General features: G+C 31.2%; 1 protein-coding gene across 1 annotated transcript; it reads left to right on the top strand.

The window, feature by feature from the left end:
- Positions 613 to 3,618, top strand: LOC109328720 (protein BOBBER 1). The gene is made up of 6 exons (XM_019562312.1): positions 613 to 1,092; positions 1,937 to 2,109; positions 2,264 to 2,312; positions 2,552 to 2,718; positions 3,012 to 3,095; positions 3,203 to 3,618. The coding sequence occupies exons 1-6, from the start codon at positions 717 to 719 to the stop codon at positions 3,239 to 3,241; spliced, it is 888 nt and encodes a 295-aa protein (XP_019417857.1). The 5' UTR covers positions 613 to 716; the 3' UTR covers positions 3,242 to 3,618.

The raw sequence follows: 16,337 nt of genomic DNA on the forward strand, positions 1-16,337 counted from the left end.
TGTTTATATTATCATGGACTAATAGCAATGTGGGCGAGCCCACACACATAACTTGTGGTCTCATATACCCATGAGTCCAAAAACATGAACCAATATCCGACCTGTTATAAGTATTATTCACATATTCGATCATCCGAGGTCTTATTGTCATTCTTAGTCTCTGGTGGCTTCTCATGAAGTTGTGCTAATAACGATTCGTGAGTTGTCGACTAATGTAAATGGTATGTGCTCATGGTGGCTGCTAGGTGGTCATCTAGTATCGTGGTTGTGGCCACCTAAGGCAGCTCAACTAGGTTTGGTAAAGGGAACTGGGATGGTTGGACTAAATTCACGATTATGAACAACGGTGAAGGGCTTTTGAGTTAGATTAGTAATTGGGCCTGAACTTTTTTTATTAATCAACACCCAATTTCTAGATCCAATGTCCATGCACCAGATAAAATTGGCTAACAAAATGAAAATACATGCTATAAGGGGGTTTATTTCGCAGTTCCTGTTTGGGCTTTTAGCTCTGTTCATTCATCGAAGAAAAAGACAGGCCCACGTGTAAATGGGCTTCAAAGAAGCGAAATATTTCATGGGGAACATGGTTGAAGTTTCTGGAACTTCCTATTCCTAACATATATGTCGATCACTTTTGAAAAATCTTAAACCCTATTCCTCTCACGTTCCATTTATAATTCCGAACTCGCGAGTTAGGCCGAGTCAACTCACCCATGGCGATAATCTCCGATTTAGAAGAACCCGAACAGAAGAACCAGATAGAGTCTTCCAAACCCTCGCCGTCAAAGCCGCAAACCGCTCCGTCTAACTTCAGTGCGAGTTTCGATCCATCGAAACCACTAGCTTTCGTGGAGAGAGCTTTCGAATTCATCTCAAGAGAGAGCGATTATCTCGCGAGCGAGAACGCGGAGAAGGAGATAACATCGCTGGTGCGCGCTGTGAAGGAGAAGAAGAAGAGGGAAGAGGAGGCGAAGGCTGTGGAGGAGAGAGAGAAGGCTGAGAAAAGGTTGAAGGAAGAGAAGAAGAAGGAACAGAAAGTGGTGGAGGAAAAGAAGCAGGAAGAGAAGAAGGAAGAAAGTAGTGTCAGAGGTAAAATATTTATGTGAATTTCCAATGTACATTTATTTATGGTTTCGGTTTCAGTTTTTCCATAGCATGATTTTAATTTTAATTTTGTGCTTTTAAGATGTTGTTATGTGTTTTCAAGTTAATGTAATATGTGCTGCTATTTGGATTTGATTTCAATTGCAATTCATGAATAAATGAATATTGAAGTTGCCCCTATAAAGATTTTGGACATGGATTTGGTCTGTTAATGTTTTAAACAGTGAAGGGGCCAATTAATTGAGGACTAGTTGAGTATTTACCTTAATTTTAGATGAAGTTATGTGCTATTTCATGACTTTAATCCTTTATTACTCTCATCAATGTCCTTATTCTGGAGTAACTGAACTGCTCCAAAACCATGTTTCTTGTACATGTTCTGAGGAAATTTCTTTCTTGCCATATCAATGGCTTCTAACTCAAAGTTCGTGTTCTCCTCCAGCTTGTTCATATTATATATTAATTTTTAGTTGCTGATTGCTAAATATACTGTTCTCTGCTAGAGTAAATGTCATCCAGTATTATATTCCCTTCAACCTTTTATATCTTTTTAGAATAAGTTGAGGAATGGATACCGATGTAGTGCTTGTTTTCGTACCTGGCACCTTTAAATTCATGCGAGTTAAAGTTTGAGAGATAGGTTGTTATACTACAGGAATTCATGTGCGAATGAACCATGGATTCACTTTATTTTAAATATTTTTGTGGATTCCATCCTAAATTACAGGAATAATCCCTAGTATATCTATTGACCAACGACTAACAAGTCATCAAGACTTGGATTTTCTTAATTCATTTCTTTTCTGATCCTGTTTCGATACCTGGACAGTTCCAAACAAAGGCAATGGATTGGATCTGGAGAAATATTCTTGGACTCAGAGTCTACAGGAGGTCAATGTGAATATTCCAGTACCAGAGGGAACCAAAGCAAGGTTTCTCACTGTTGAGATAAAGAAGAACCATCTAAAAGTTGGACTCAAAGGCCAACCTCTAATTATTGAGGTGAGTTTTCCCTTTAAATTATATGACTTGTTATTAAAAGATATATCCTACACCAGTAGTTATTTTTATGAGAAACGCTATGTTTCAGTTTTATTTAATTTGATGTTAGTTTGCCATAGTGATTGCCCTTATACATGATTTGGAATTTTTGCAGGGGGACTTGTATAAGTCTGTCAAGCCTGATGACTGCTATTGGAGCATAGGTACATGACTAGTTCTATCCATGGATATTTGATGCGACTATAATCCATTAACATATTTTTGAATTAAATTATTCAAGTCTATGATAATTTCAAGTTTGCATCATATTATCAGTCAGCACATGCATTGTGTTTGTGCCTGGAATAATATTTTGATGGCACAGATGCACAGTGGATTTTGGATTGCGTTGTTTGTTGGTGAGGATTCATAACCATCTTACCACTACGTCATTTTTTTGCAGAGGATCAGAAGGCAATTTCTATTCTCTTGACCAAACATGATCAAATGGAGTGGTGGAAATGTCTGGTGAAAGGTGACCCTGAAATTGATACCCAGAAAGTTGAACCTGAAAGCAGCAAACTTTCTGACCTGGATCCTGAGACTCGTTCAACTGTTGAAAAAATGATGGTAACCAATTAATGATGTTTACTTAAATGGTTATATAATTTGTGCTTAGTCATTTTCTAAGATGCTTTAAGCAATTAGTATTCACCCATCCAAATATTGGAGATAAACTTAAATCAGTTAAAATAAGTTTTTATCTTCTACTCCTACGAAGATATCTTAGTGTTTTGAATTTGATAACCCATATATAGGGAAAGGAAGAAGGCTATTTTTAATTGCAGTAAGATATATACATTGCATTGGTTAAGATTGTTTCTTTACTAGTTAATTTACAATTATCCTGTACTGCTCTGCAGTTTGATCAGAGGCAGAAGTCTATGGGCCTTCCTAGCAGTGATGAGCTCCAGAAGCAGGAAGTTCTGAAGAAATTTATGTCTCAGGTAAGCTTTTGATTTTTTTCCCACCAAATTGATCTCTAACTTCTCGTATCAGTTACTTGACCAATCAGCGAAAATATCATCTGATGTTTACTGTCTATGTTTTGCAGCATCCAGAGATGGATTTTTCGAGGGCAAAAATAGCATAAAATTTGCAGTGATCTTAACATGCTTTTTTGGTCTGACTTCACAAATAGGCTTGTCCAGCTCTTGTTCTTCCCATATAGTTGCTGTTAGTGTCTTTACTTTTTCATTTTGGGTTGTGAAACTCTGTTCATAATGATTGATAGTTGACCTTATGGATGAAAATGCATTGAAACAATTATCTCTTTCAAGTACGATACTTTATGGTCTGGTCTTAACTCTTCAAGTTGTATCTACTTCTTCAATGACCAGGAATGAGTAAAACTTTTAAGGTTAATTGTTTAAAATCTCCTAGCCATTCGTAACCAGTTTATGTCATTGTATTCTATCTATTAAGTATTAACACAAGTGATATCAGTGGGATTAGAAATTTGTGGGAGCACATTCTTTCTAGCAAAGAGAGTCACTCCATATTTTGCCCCAAAGAGTCACTCCTTGGGTACTTGTTAAAAAATAAGGTGTTAAAAAATAAGGCACCCTCCAATGGGAATTATATTATTGTCAAATTATATTAAAAACTCTATCATTGCTTTACCAAAAAAGTGTTATTTCATGTGGTTTAAGCTAAAATTTTAATATTAAGTATGTTTTTGACATGTTTCTCCTTTAATAATTTCTTAAACTATGTACATAAACTTAAACACTATTATTAAATTAAGAGAAACATATATGCGTTGGTCGTATTCAGACTTTAATATTTTACTCAATACACTGATCTGAGTTTCAGGCTGTTCCCAATCAAACTGTTTCACTGCCTCCATATTCTTTCAAAAGAATATTACGAATGCAAAACCCTCAATTTGTATGAAGGAGCCTCTTATTTATGTATGTATATCAAATTTAGTGATTAAAAGAATATGAGTGTGGGGTTATAGATAACCTTCTCTAGAACAATAAGACAATGGCCATTGCCATCTATACCTTTATGTGGAAAGGGACATGTGGCCAATATGGCTATGTGTCTGTATGTGGTTGATGTTAACACTACATGAGAGAAATGAAGAGTATCTTTGGCTTCAAGTTGGAGAAGAATAATATATTTTTTTTTGTAGGGTATTTGAGTAAGGAACTAATTTTTTTTGAAATGCGTGACTACTCATTATAACAAGTCACTTATAAGAATTGAATTATTGATATTTTAGTCATATTAGGGATGTAGCGAAATCTTACACCACTAAACTATTGTCTGGTTGGTAGAAGAAAAATAATATATTTTTTTATAAAATTATCCTATAAATTTTATTTTTTTATATGTATTATTTTTCTTATAGGTAGATTAATACGTCATTTTTAGTTCGAGAAATGTTCACAACTTGCTTCAACATAATTCCATTATCTCATTATAGAATTTGAAGCATATTCCACAAGGGGATACATTATGCTGAATGATGGGCCACGGAATCCCATGAACCCTGCATGCTCTTGCTGAAAAGAAAATAATTATATATACTGCTATATACAATTCCACATCTTTACCCTGAAAAATACTATATCCTCTAAAAACAACCTTCCACATTTATGAATCAAATGATAGGAGTTAGGAATAAGTCCTTTAAACATAACCCAGGAATCAATAAATCTTTATCTTTGTTAATCAACTTCTCCTTTTCTCCAACATCTTATACCATTGGGTTTTCACTTTTGACAAATCATCCACAATTGATTTATTAGTCATATTGACTCTTAAACAAAAGTAACACAAATTAATGTGGATGATGTGCTGACAGTATAAAAGACTTTTCACTATCATTACACATATTTTAAACTCTTTTTTATATCATTTAATATAACATAACATCACATCACATCAAACTCCTTGTTAATAAATATCACTATTCAACAACATAACAAATCACGCATGTCTGGAATATAACATTACAATCATTAATAATATGATATTACTATTGTGCTGCTATATATAATGATTTAGGAAGGAATAACATATACAAGTACACGCAGGTCTGGATATCTCATTACATGAGTTTAGACCTGTTCAACAGCAAATCTCAAAATCTCAGGTCTCAATTACATATAAGTTCAAAACCCAGACCTGACTCGTTGTAGATATTATTTGCAGGTACTTGCTGTAAGAATGCCTCTTGTGACATGAAATGATATACTATTTTGTTTTGAATAAGTATAACTCTTGAATTGGAGACTTGTGAATAAAATGGTAAGACTATTAGAAAAGAGTTTATATATAGTGTTTGATAGAAGTATTATACTCATAAGAGACTTTAAACATAGTCAATATAGTCTTAATCTCTGCTTAGAAACGTTGCTCTATTAGCCATCAATAAGGAAGAACATATAAAGAAAGAGAAAGAGATAGAAGAGTTTCTCTATTGACAAAGAACAACACGCAACATTAGACAGAGGATCGTGTCGCCATGGATGGAGGTGATCTATAACTATTATTATGATGTGAAAACTATGATTTCTTAAGATACATTAACATATGGTTTCCATGATATAACTTACATGTTGTATCAGAGCAATATGTTTAAGAACATACAATTTTCCATATATGATGATTTGATCCTAAATAATTAAGATATGTTCTTCGATGTTTAGAAAGAATTCATATATGATTATTTCAGCTGAATTGATGCTAAGTATTTTTTTGGACTTAGAATATATAACTTCTAACTATGGATAAAGACATTTATGTAAAATATGTGTAGAGTTTCAAATATTCCTACTTTCACTGAAACTGAAAACATATAGAACATAACAAACGTAACTGAACAAACTATGTTTTAGTAATCCACACATTATTTCTAATGTTCCTTTTTATTTATTATTCATGTATATTTTGTATTCCGTTTCTTGTTAAGTTTTTCTTTGTTTTATATATGTCTTATCTTTCGCATTATATATTCAAAAAGAAACGAATTTGTACACATATATTTAAGGAACAATATAATAAACTTTGCTCTATGCATTATGGATAGATACAGTGTTTTACTCTGCACTGTGTTTCTATTTATACATTAATGGCCTTATGTTCTTTTGTCTTATACAGTATATATATATATATATATATATATATATATATGTGAGAAAGAAACAGTACAATATATGTATTATTATGCAAACACATATATGTTTTCCATATAATATCCAAATATATCTATACTATATATAAAGTCAAAACTTGAAATAACTTCTCTCATTGTGTAATTTTCATTTCCTATTTTGTCCTTAACATTATTTAATTTTTACAAAAAAACTATATAATCCTAAGCAACCATCACCAATACATTAATTAACCACATATCTCACCTTAAATTAAACATTATCATAAACACACAAAAAAATATAATATAAAGTACACCGAACACAACAAATACATTCTAATTAAAAAAATGAAATATATAAAAATTGAATATGTCGTATCACACAATATTCACCAGTAGGCACGAAGTGCCTATACACACTAGTATATAAGAAAGAGCTTAAGTCATATGCATAATTAAGTTACAATTTCATTTGAAGTTTTAATGTAATTGTTTTCATGTGAAATTTATGTGCAAGTTGAGAGTCATATGTATGTGTAATATGACTTGTATGTCATTTAATTTTAAATCGTATGATCATATTTTATTTGTTTGGAATTATTGTATGATAGATTTGTTAATCACCAAAGTGGTTAATTCTTTATATTTATTTAATTCAAATTTGTATGATCATATTTCATTTACTCATTAATTTGATACTATGAATGATATAACAATTATTTGTTTATGAGTAAATTGAAATTCATTATTATAAAACAGTTAAGAATTGCCCAAAGGTTGATTGTTTATTCTTATAATCAATGAACATTATGTTGGTAGTGCAAATGCACAATTAGTTATATTTATATATCCAAAGATAGTAAATGTTTCTAATTTATGCATGCATCATTGCCAAATTATGTGAATTTCTTTTAGTATCATCATGTCTAGTATGATATATTGATGGATTACCGAAAGGTAGACATTAATATATAATTATGAAGTAATCTGAATTAATTTTGCATATAACTCAAAGCCTTAACATTTTTGTTTGATTTTATTGATTGCAATACATGTTGTCTTACATTCGCATTTCTCATTTGTTTCAACTTTCAATGGACTTAATTTCTCTGAATGGAGTGAACAAATCCAATTTTACCTTGGGGTAATGAATTTGGATTTATCACTTAGAGAAGATAAGTCAAATGCTATTACTAATATAAGCATTGAAGAACATAAAGTTCATATAGAAATTGGGAAAGATCAAATAGATCGAGTCTAATGTATACGCGAATGAGTATTGCTGGCAACATTAAGTCAGCTCTTCCTAAAACTGAAAAATGCTAAAATTTGTGGAAGAATGCTCCCAAACTGCTGACAAGTCTCTTGCTGGGACACTAATGAGTATATTGACCACATGAAATTTGATGGTTCTCGTACTATGCATGAACATGTCATTGAAATGACAAACATTGTAGCAAAACTTAAGACATTGGGAATGGATGTGGATGAAAATTTCCTTGTGCAATTTATACTAAAGTCATTACCCTTTGAATATGGTCATTTCCAAATGAACTATAACACCTTGAAAGATAAATGGAATGTGCATGAATTGCATAGTAGGTTAATTCAAGAGGAAACCAGAATGAGGAGTCAAGAAAATCATTCCATCAATTATGTTATTCATCAAGGAGCTAGAAAAAAAGTCTGTAAAAAACATGACAAGAAAGGGAAAAGACTCTTAAAGATTAATGAATCATCTTCTTAAATCCACAAGAAGGAAAATCATGATAATATATGTCGTTTCTGTTGAAAGATTGAACATTTCCAAAAGGATTGTCCAAAATGCAAAGATTGATTTGAAAAGAAAGGTAAGTCTAGTGCTTATGTATGTTGTGAATCAAACTTAGCATAAGTTCCTTATAATATTTGATGGATTGACTTCGGATATACTGCTCATGTTTCTAATAATATATAAGGATTTATTACAACCCCAACTACAAGACCAAATAAAAAATTTGTCTTTACAGGAAATAGAGTGAAGGTTCCAGTGGAAGTCGTCGGAACTTATCGTTTAATCCTTGACACTGGACATCATTTAGATTTATTTAAAACCCTTTATGTACCTAATATATCTAGGAATTTTGTTTCTTTATCTAAACTTGATGTTGTTGGATACTCTTTTAAATTTGGTAATTAATGTTTCAGTTTGTATAAATATACTCATTTAATTTGTAATGGTATATTATGTGATGAATTGTACAAGTTAAATCTTGATAATATTTTCTCTGAAACACTTTTAACCTTGAATCATAATGTTGGAATTAAGCGTGGCTTAATTGATGAACGTTCTGCTTACTTGTGGCATAAACGTTGAAGACATATTTCCAAAGAAAAAAAATGAAAGGATTAGTAAAGAATGAAATCCTTCCGGATTTAGATTTTACCGATCTGAATATTTGTGTGGATCATATTAAAGGTAAACAAACAAAACACACAAACAAATGAGCTATAAGAAGCACTAAGCTTCTTGAAATTATACACACAAATATTTGTGGACCTTTTGATATTAATTCTTTCAATAAAGAAAAATATTTCATTACCTTCATTGATGATTATTCACGTTATGGANATGTTAATTCTTTCAATAAAGAAAAATATTTCATTACCTTCATTGATGATTATTCACATTATGAACATATTTATTTATTGTCTGATAAATCTCAAGCGTTAAAAGCCTTAGAGATTTACATTACTGAAGTTGAAAGACAATTAGATAAAAGGGTGAAAATTATCAGGTCTGATCGAGGTGGTGAGTATTATGGAAGCTATGATGAATATTGACAACATTCAGGTCCATTAGCTAAATTCCTTGAAAGTCGTGGCATATGTGTACAATACACAATGTCAGGCACACCACAACAAAATGGTGTATCGGAAAGGCGTAATAGAACATTGTTGAATATGGTTAGGAGTATGTTGAGTAATTCATCTTTACCTATTTCATTGTGGACTTATGCTTTAAAGACAACCATGTATTTATTAAATAAGGTTCCTAGTAAGGCAGTTCCAAAGACTCCTTTTGAACTGTAGACAAGAAGGAAATCTAGTTTAAGGTATCAGCATGTTTAGGGATACCCGATGGAAATTAGAATTTATAATCCACAAGAAAAGAAACTGGATGCAAGAACAATCAATGATTATTTTATTGGTTATCCATTCAAAAAGGTATAGATTTTATTGTCCAAACCATACAACAAGAATTGTTGAGACTGGGAATGCTAGGTTCATTGAAAATGATGAAATTAGTGGGAGTGAAACACCACGTAAAGTGGAAATTCAAGAAGTGAGGGTACAAGTTCCATTTACTTGTGTCTCTAATAATGTTGTTCCTCAAGTTATTGAACCGATTAGTAATGATGGAGAACAACAAAATAATTTCATTACTGAAAATGAAGTTGGTGAACCTATAGTAGAAGAATCACAAGAGATAGCATTAAGAAGATCTCAAAGAGAAAGACGATATGACATTTATGATGATTATGTGGTTTACCTACATGAGTCAGAATGCGATATAAGAATTGAGAATGACCTAATTATGTTTTCACAAGCCATGGATAGTGATAATATCGATAAATAGTTAAATGCCATGAAAGATGAGTTAAAGCATATGAAACAAAATGAGTTTTGGGACCTTGTTGAGTTACCAAAGATTCCAAAAATAGTTGGTTGTAAGTTGGTTTTCAGAACCAAACGTGATTCTTATGGTAACTTAGAACGTTATAAGGTCAGACTTGTAGCAAAAGGCTATACTCAGAAAGATGATATTGATTATAAAGAGACGTTTTCATCAGTCTCTAAGAAGACTCACTTAGGATTATCATGGCATTGGTGGCTCGTTATGATTTGGGGTTACACCAAATGGATGTGGAAACCACCTTTCTAAATGGGGATTTAACATAAAAGGTCTATATAGATCAACCAATACGATTCATACAGAAAGGAAAAGAACACATGATGTGTAAACTTAAGAAATAAAAATATGGACTTAAACAAGTTTCGTGACAGTGGTATCTTGAGTTTAAAGATACTATTGTATCCTTTGGGTTTAAGGAAAACATTGTTGATCAATGTATATACCTAAAGGTCAGTGGGAGTAAGTTTATCTTTTTGGTTCTATATATTGATGAGATCTTGCTTGCAACTAATGATCTTGGTCTTTTAAATGAGACTAAGATGTTTCTCTCTAAAAAATTGAAGGAAAGATATGGGTGAGGAAAACTATGTGTTTGGAATAGAAATATTTCATGATAGATCACAAGGACTTTTAGGTTTGTCTCAAAAAGCATATATTAACAAAATTTTAGAGAGACCATAATTGATAAATTTTCAGCATCTCCCGTTCTAATTCAGAAAGGAAATACGTTTAGTATGATGCAATGTCCAAAGAATGATTTGGAACGGAAGCAGATGGAAGAAATTCCTTATGCATCTATAGTTGGGAGTTTAATGTATGCTCAGACTTGTATGCAACCATATATTAGTTTTGCAGTTGGAATGTTAAGAAGATACCAGAGTAATCCCGGTGTAGAACATTGGAAAGTTGCAAAGAAAGTTCTGAGATACCTACAAGGTACAAAAGATCACATTCTTACTTATAGGAGACCAAAATCACCTTGAGGTGGTTAGATATTCAAATTCAGACTTTGCCGGATGCATAGACTCAAGAAAGTCTACTTTCGGTTATGTGTATTTATTAGCTGAAGGAGTTATCTCATGGAAGAGTACGAAGCAGACTGTCATTGCTACATCCACTATAGAAGCTGAATTTGTGGCATGCTTTGAGGCCACAGTTCATGCTAAATGGCTACGAAACTTTATTCAAGGACTTGGGGTTGTCGACAGTATTGCCAAGCCACTGAAAATTTATTGTGATAATTCCGTATAAGTCTTCTTTTTCTAAAAACGACAAGTATTCCAAATGTGCTAAACATATGGAGGTGAAATACTTTGCCGTTAAAGAAGAAGTTCGGAAACTTAGAGTGTCAATTGAGCATATTAACACTAACCTTATGATTGCAGACCCTTTGACGAAAGGGTTACCGCCTAAAATATTTACTGGTCATGTAACAAATATGGGTATTATGTTTGTGAATGAATGTTGAACATTATATTATTAATAAAGTCTCAATATTTTGACACTTCGAGCTCGTTAATAGTTAAGTTTCTGATTAATATTTTATTTTCACACTTATGTACACATGTGAGAATGGTAATGTTGAAAATAATTTTTTTTTCTAAATGACATAATTATATGTTTCCCTTTAATGTGTCATGTTAGGATTAAGGCTAATATAGTAGTACATGGAAGAGACTATATTGAATAAATGATGTACAACCGTCATGACTCTTATTAGTTCTTGTTTTTAATCATGACTTGTAATGTAATGAATATGGAAAACATATTCTGATTATGCGCATTATGTTAAATATATATCATATCATGAATTGTATTGTCATATGAGACAAGTGAGAGAATGTAAGAATGCCCCTTGTGACATGAAATGATATACTATTTTGTTTTGAATAAGTATAACTCTTAAATTGGAGAGTTGTGAATAAAATGGTAAGACTCTTGGAAAAGAGTCTATATATAGTGTTTGATGGAAGTATTATACTCATCAGAAAAAGACTTTAAACATAGTCTCAATCTCTGTCTAGAAATGTTGCTCTACTAGCCATCAATAAGGAAGAACATATAAAGAGATAGAAGAGTTTCTCTATTGACAAAAAACAACACATAACATCGAAAAAGAGGATCTTATCGCCATGGATAGATGTGATCTATAACTATTCTTATGATGTGAAAACCTTGATGACTAATAGAGCAACGTTTCTGGACAAAGATTGAGTCTATATATAATGCTTGATGAAAGCACTATACTCATCAGAAAAAGACTTCAAACATAATCCCAATCTCTGCCTAGAAACGTTGATCTATTAGTCATCAATAAGGAAGAACATATAAAGAAAGAGAAATAGATAGAAATGTTTCTCTATTGACAAAGAACAACACACAACATCAGAAAGGAGAATCGTATCGCCATGGATAGAGGTTATCTATAACTATTCTTATGATATGAAAACTATAATTTCTTAAGATCCATTTACACATGCCATGATATAACTTACACCTGTCGGTCTAATATTCATTATCATCCCTAGAACCAACACATGTAGTCCGTTGTTTTTAGAGTCATTCTGTATGACTTTAGGTGATTAAAGAAAGCAAAAATGTTATTGAATTTATCAATGACTATATATTATTTATTTTTGTTATTTATTACTGAGAATAAATTATTTTCTGTTTCCATTAAAAATGTTTAGTCAAAATATATTTTAATAAAAAATTTATTTTCTATACATAAAGCTTTTAAAATAAGATTAAAAAAACAAAAAAAATGGATAGTAATCAAGTTCCCGATTTTTAGTGAAATTGTAACTTTTAAAGAACTTTAATTAGACCACCTAAATTCACGGGTTTATTGTTGGCCTTCATCACTTGCTCTCTTTTTCCCCTTATCAAAAGCTATATTTAATTAAAATAATCTTACGTAATAAAAACATCAAATGCACACGTATTATTGAAAATTAACCAATAAATGAAGGTTCAATGGTGCCATGGTGGACCAAGAAGGAGAAGATCAAATGAGGAAGAAAGAAACAAATGTGGCATTACCGCTAAAAGGTTAGAGAGGGTAACGATTAAAGTTCAAACACACCATAAATATAAAAATAAATAGTCAACAATAGTGTTAATTGCACAATACCAAAATAAGTACTTTATATACATTAGTAAAATAGGTTTTATTCGTAAATTTGAAATGTAATTTTTAAAGTTGTATAAATATTAACTTATTTTAAAAAAAAAAGTGGGTTCACAAATCTACCCATGAACCATAGAAATTCCCTTCTAAACATATCAATAATTAATACCCAAAAAAATAGTAGAAAGGGATGCATGCATGTCCCTTTAAGAGTTGTCACATTATATTTCAATAATTTCAATTCACGTGTCTTCTTATGCATGCATATAGGACGATGTGTCATAATGAATGTTGCTGGCATTAGACAAGCACAAACAAAAATAATAACAATATGGAAATTCAGTTTTGGCATATTGTTCTATTTTAACACACACATACACGACACGTATATTATATGTACTTGCAGAAATGTTTATATTCACGAACAAGGATATTCTATAAGTATTTGTTCTTGTTTTATTCAAACAATCAAGTAAAATAGTTGCACTCAAATAAGGATCAACTAATTAATGCACTTTTATCTAATTATGTACATTAATTCATTGGCAAAAAAACTAAATCTCATTCTAAGTTTAATTATACATTATACAAATGATATCACTCAGTGTACAATTAATCAATCGATCAACGTGATATAAAATTATAGATGATTTGATGTGGCTTGCTACTTGTCTAAATTCTTAGGCATCTTTTAAGCAAATATGGACAAGTGGGTTTTTATGACATGCTATAAGACATTCCCTCTCATATATGTCCATAACTATGGTGTGCTTCTCTACCACTCACTTAGCTTAAGAACAAAAATACCCATTACTTTGGGTTATCACTTGTGTCATTTTATGCTTCTCCTAAATGATTAGGGTTAAGATAATTTGCGCTGCCAATGAGATTCAAAAGAATGATTATTATTTTTCTTTAAAGATATGAGGGACAATAATGAAACAAGCTTTACTAGGTTTATTCATGTAGCTGCTAGTTATATAATTGCAAGTGGCTTGAAAACAAAACTAAATTCTGTGATTTGAAATTGGACGGAAAAATATAGATGGCAAAACAAAAAAAAACAAAATATAGCACACAATTTTTTTTTGCATGTCATGCAAATTTTGCTCAGTTATTCCTTTTATCCGACTCATTTGTCTATCAATACATAGTTCTGAAAATTTCAAAAAGTTATAATATAGTGTGATTTAATGTCTCAAAAAAGGTGATGTAATATGATGTGGTCAACTTTATATAAAATATCAAAGTTTTTTTTAAATTTTTTTCTCTTCAACTACTTTATTTTATTTCTTCTATGAGCTAAGTGAAAGAAGCATATAAGTGACATTAACACCACATCTTGACCTAAAACCTTAAGGTATTAGGTCTATGAATCCATTCACTTATATGTTCTTTAGTTCATCCACTTTTACACAATGTGTGACTTTTTCATTTAGTAATATCCAACAATATCATGCTATAATCTTTATCATATTCTGTTTTTATCCTATCTTGACTGCCATAGAAGCCAAAAAAACTATTTGAGTAAGAAAAGATATAGCATATACATATTGTATATTGGGAAATGCTTGTAGATGAATGATAAATGAATGGGAAAGTAAAATATTATTTTGTGTAATCATACATCATTGTATAAACTCTTTATGTCACAAGAAATTGAACACCACTTCATCACAACCTTCCTTTCTATGTCATACACTTCCAAAATAATCTGAAAACTAGAAAGTGACTTTGAGTTTGGGCCTTCTATGATGAAGGTGCCCATTTACCAAAATAATTCCAATCATAATTCTCTATAAAAACAAAAGCACTATCACATGGTCCCCTCAAGTACCTTTCTTCCTCCATGCTCATAGAACACTTTTGTTCTTTTCCCTCTTCCCTAATTTCTAATGGAGAATACTAATTAGAATTGTAGTCAATTAAAAAGGTAATTTTTTTATACAAATTAATATATCAACAAATAGTTATTTTATTTTTTTAAGTATAACCTCCTTTTTCTTTCTTAAACAATATTTTAAAGTCTAGATGTTAATTAATAATAATATTTTCTAAGAGTAAAGTGTGAATATATTTCCGCAGTTTGATATTATTGATCAATTTAGTTTATAAAATTACATTATCGTAAATTTGGATCCTAACTTTTGTATATCATTTAATGTCCATTAATATAAAGAACAAAAGTAATCAGGAATGTTCAGAGTTAAGCACTAAATTGATAGTTTTTTTAATGTTAGTCACAAATTTGAGACTTATCAAAGAGTAGTAGTTCAGCAAATCTCACATGAAATTCATATATAGAAACAGTGTTTCAATAAATTGTGTACCGTAAACAATTAAGATTTAATATCTACGCACTATCAGTGTAAAACTTTTATACTCACAACACTTTATCCATCATTAATTTATATTATTTTTGTTCAAGAGTCAATAATAATAAACATATGAATAATGGATGATATGTCGACTATGTAAAAACAATTACATTGTCAATGTATACATATTAAATCCAACAGTTATTACATTCATTTGTTTAAAAAATAAACAAAGCTATCCAATCTTTGTTAATAAAAATGTTGATAGATCAACGTTTTATGCTGCATGCAATGCAACATTGTTAGTCCAATGAATTCACAAATCACAGTGGTTTGAGCACAAAATGAAGTGAACAAAGCTAAAGTTGGGTGCTGCAATAAGCGTATTACTTTTTATGCAAGTAAATGAATGGAATGGTGACATGGTATATAAAAAGATGCTTATTTTAGCACATACAAACAAAAGAACAAAGACCAAATTCATTTCACGAGGCTTCATTCTAAGCTAATCATCTTTTTCTTAAGTCAAATGGGTCCAGTAAATTTTGCTGCCAAGTGCCAACTAATTTAGTTGCCCACCAATCAATTGTCTTGATTCTTCACAACTACAATTTCAATTTCTTTAGTCCCTTTTGATTCCATAAAATTCAGCTTTAAAAATAATGCACAAACCATGATTTACATATTCCACACCATGCAATAATAGCCAAAAGAATTACACACGTTTCCGACCCACAAAGGTGGTGACCAATTTTTTCACCAAAAGTTTGCACAATCAAACAGACATTATGTTCTTTTTTGTCTCCTAATTCTGAAGCCCACACACGTATATATGATTCAATACGTCTGCCACATGGTGCTGCCTAGAAGCTCCCACGTGTAATGAAGCCATTATATCAAAATGTTTGCCCTGAAATTGACATCTAAACTTAGAAAAGAAATCAATTGTTCCGAATC

This window comes from Lupinus angustifolius, chromosome LG15, assembly GCF_001865875.1.
Source record: "Lupinus angustifolius cultivar Tanjil chromosome LG15, LupAngTanjil_v1.0, whole genome shotgun sequence".
Classification (NCBI taxonomy): domain Eukaryota; kingdom Viridiplantae; phylum Streptophyta; class Magnoliopsida; order Fabales; family Fabaceae; genus Lupinus; species Lupinus angustifolius.

Excerpts from the sequence above, each read along its gene's own strand:
- LOC109328720 (XM_019562312.1), top strand. The coding sequence starts at position 717 with ATGGCGATAATCTCCGATTTAGAAGAACCCGAACAGAAGAACCAGATA. Across the intron at positions 1,093-1,936 it reads GGAAGAAAGTAGTGTCAGAG|TTCCAAACAAAGGCAATGGA; the intron begins GTAAAATATTTA and ends ATACCTGGACAG. Across the intron at positions 2,719-3,011 it reads CAACTGTTGAAAAAATGATG|TTTGATCAGAGGCAGAAGTC; the intron begins GTAACCAATTAA and ends ACTGCTCTGCAG.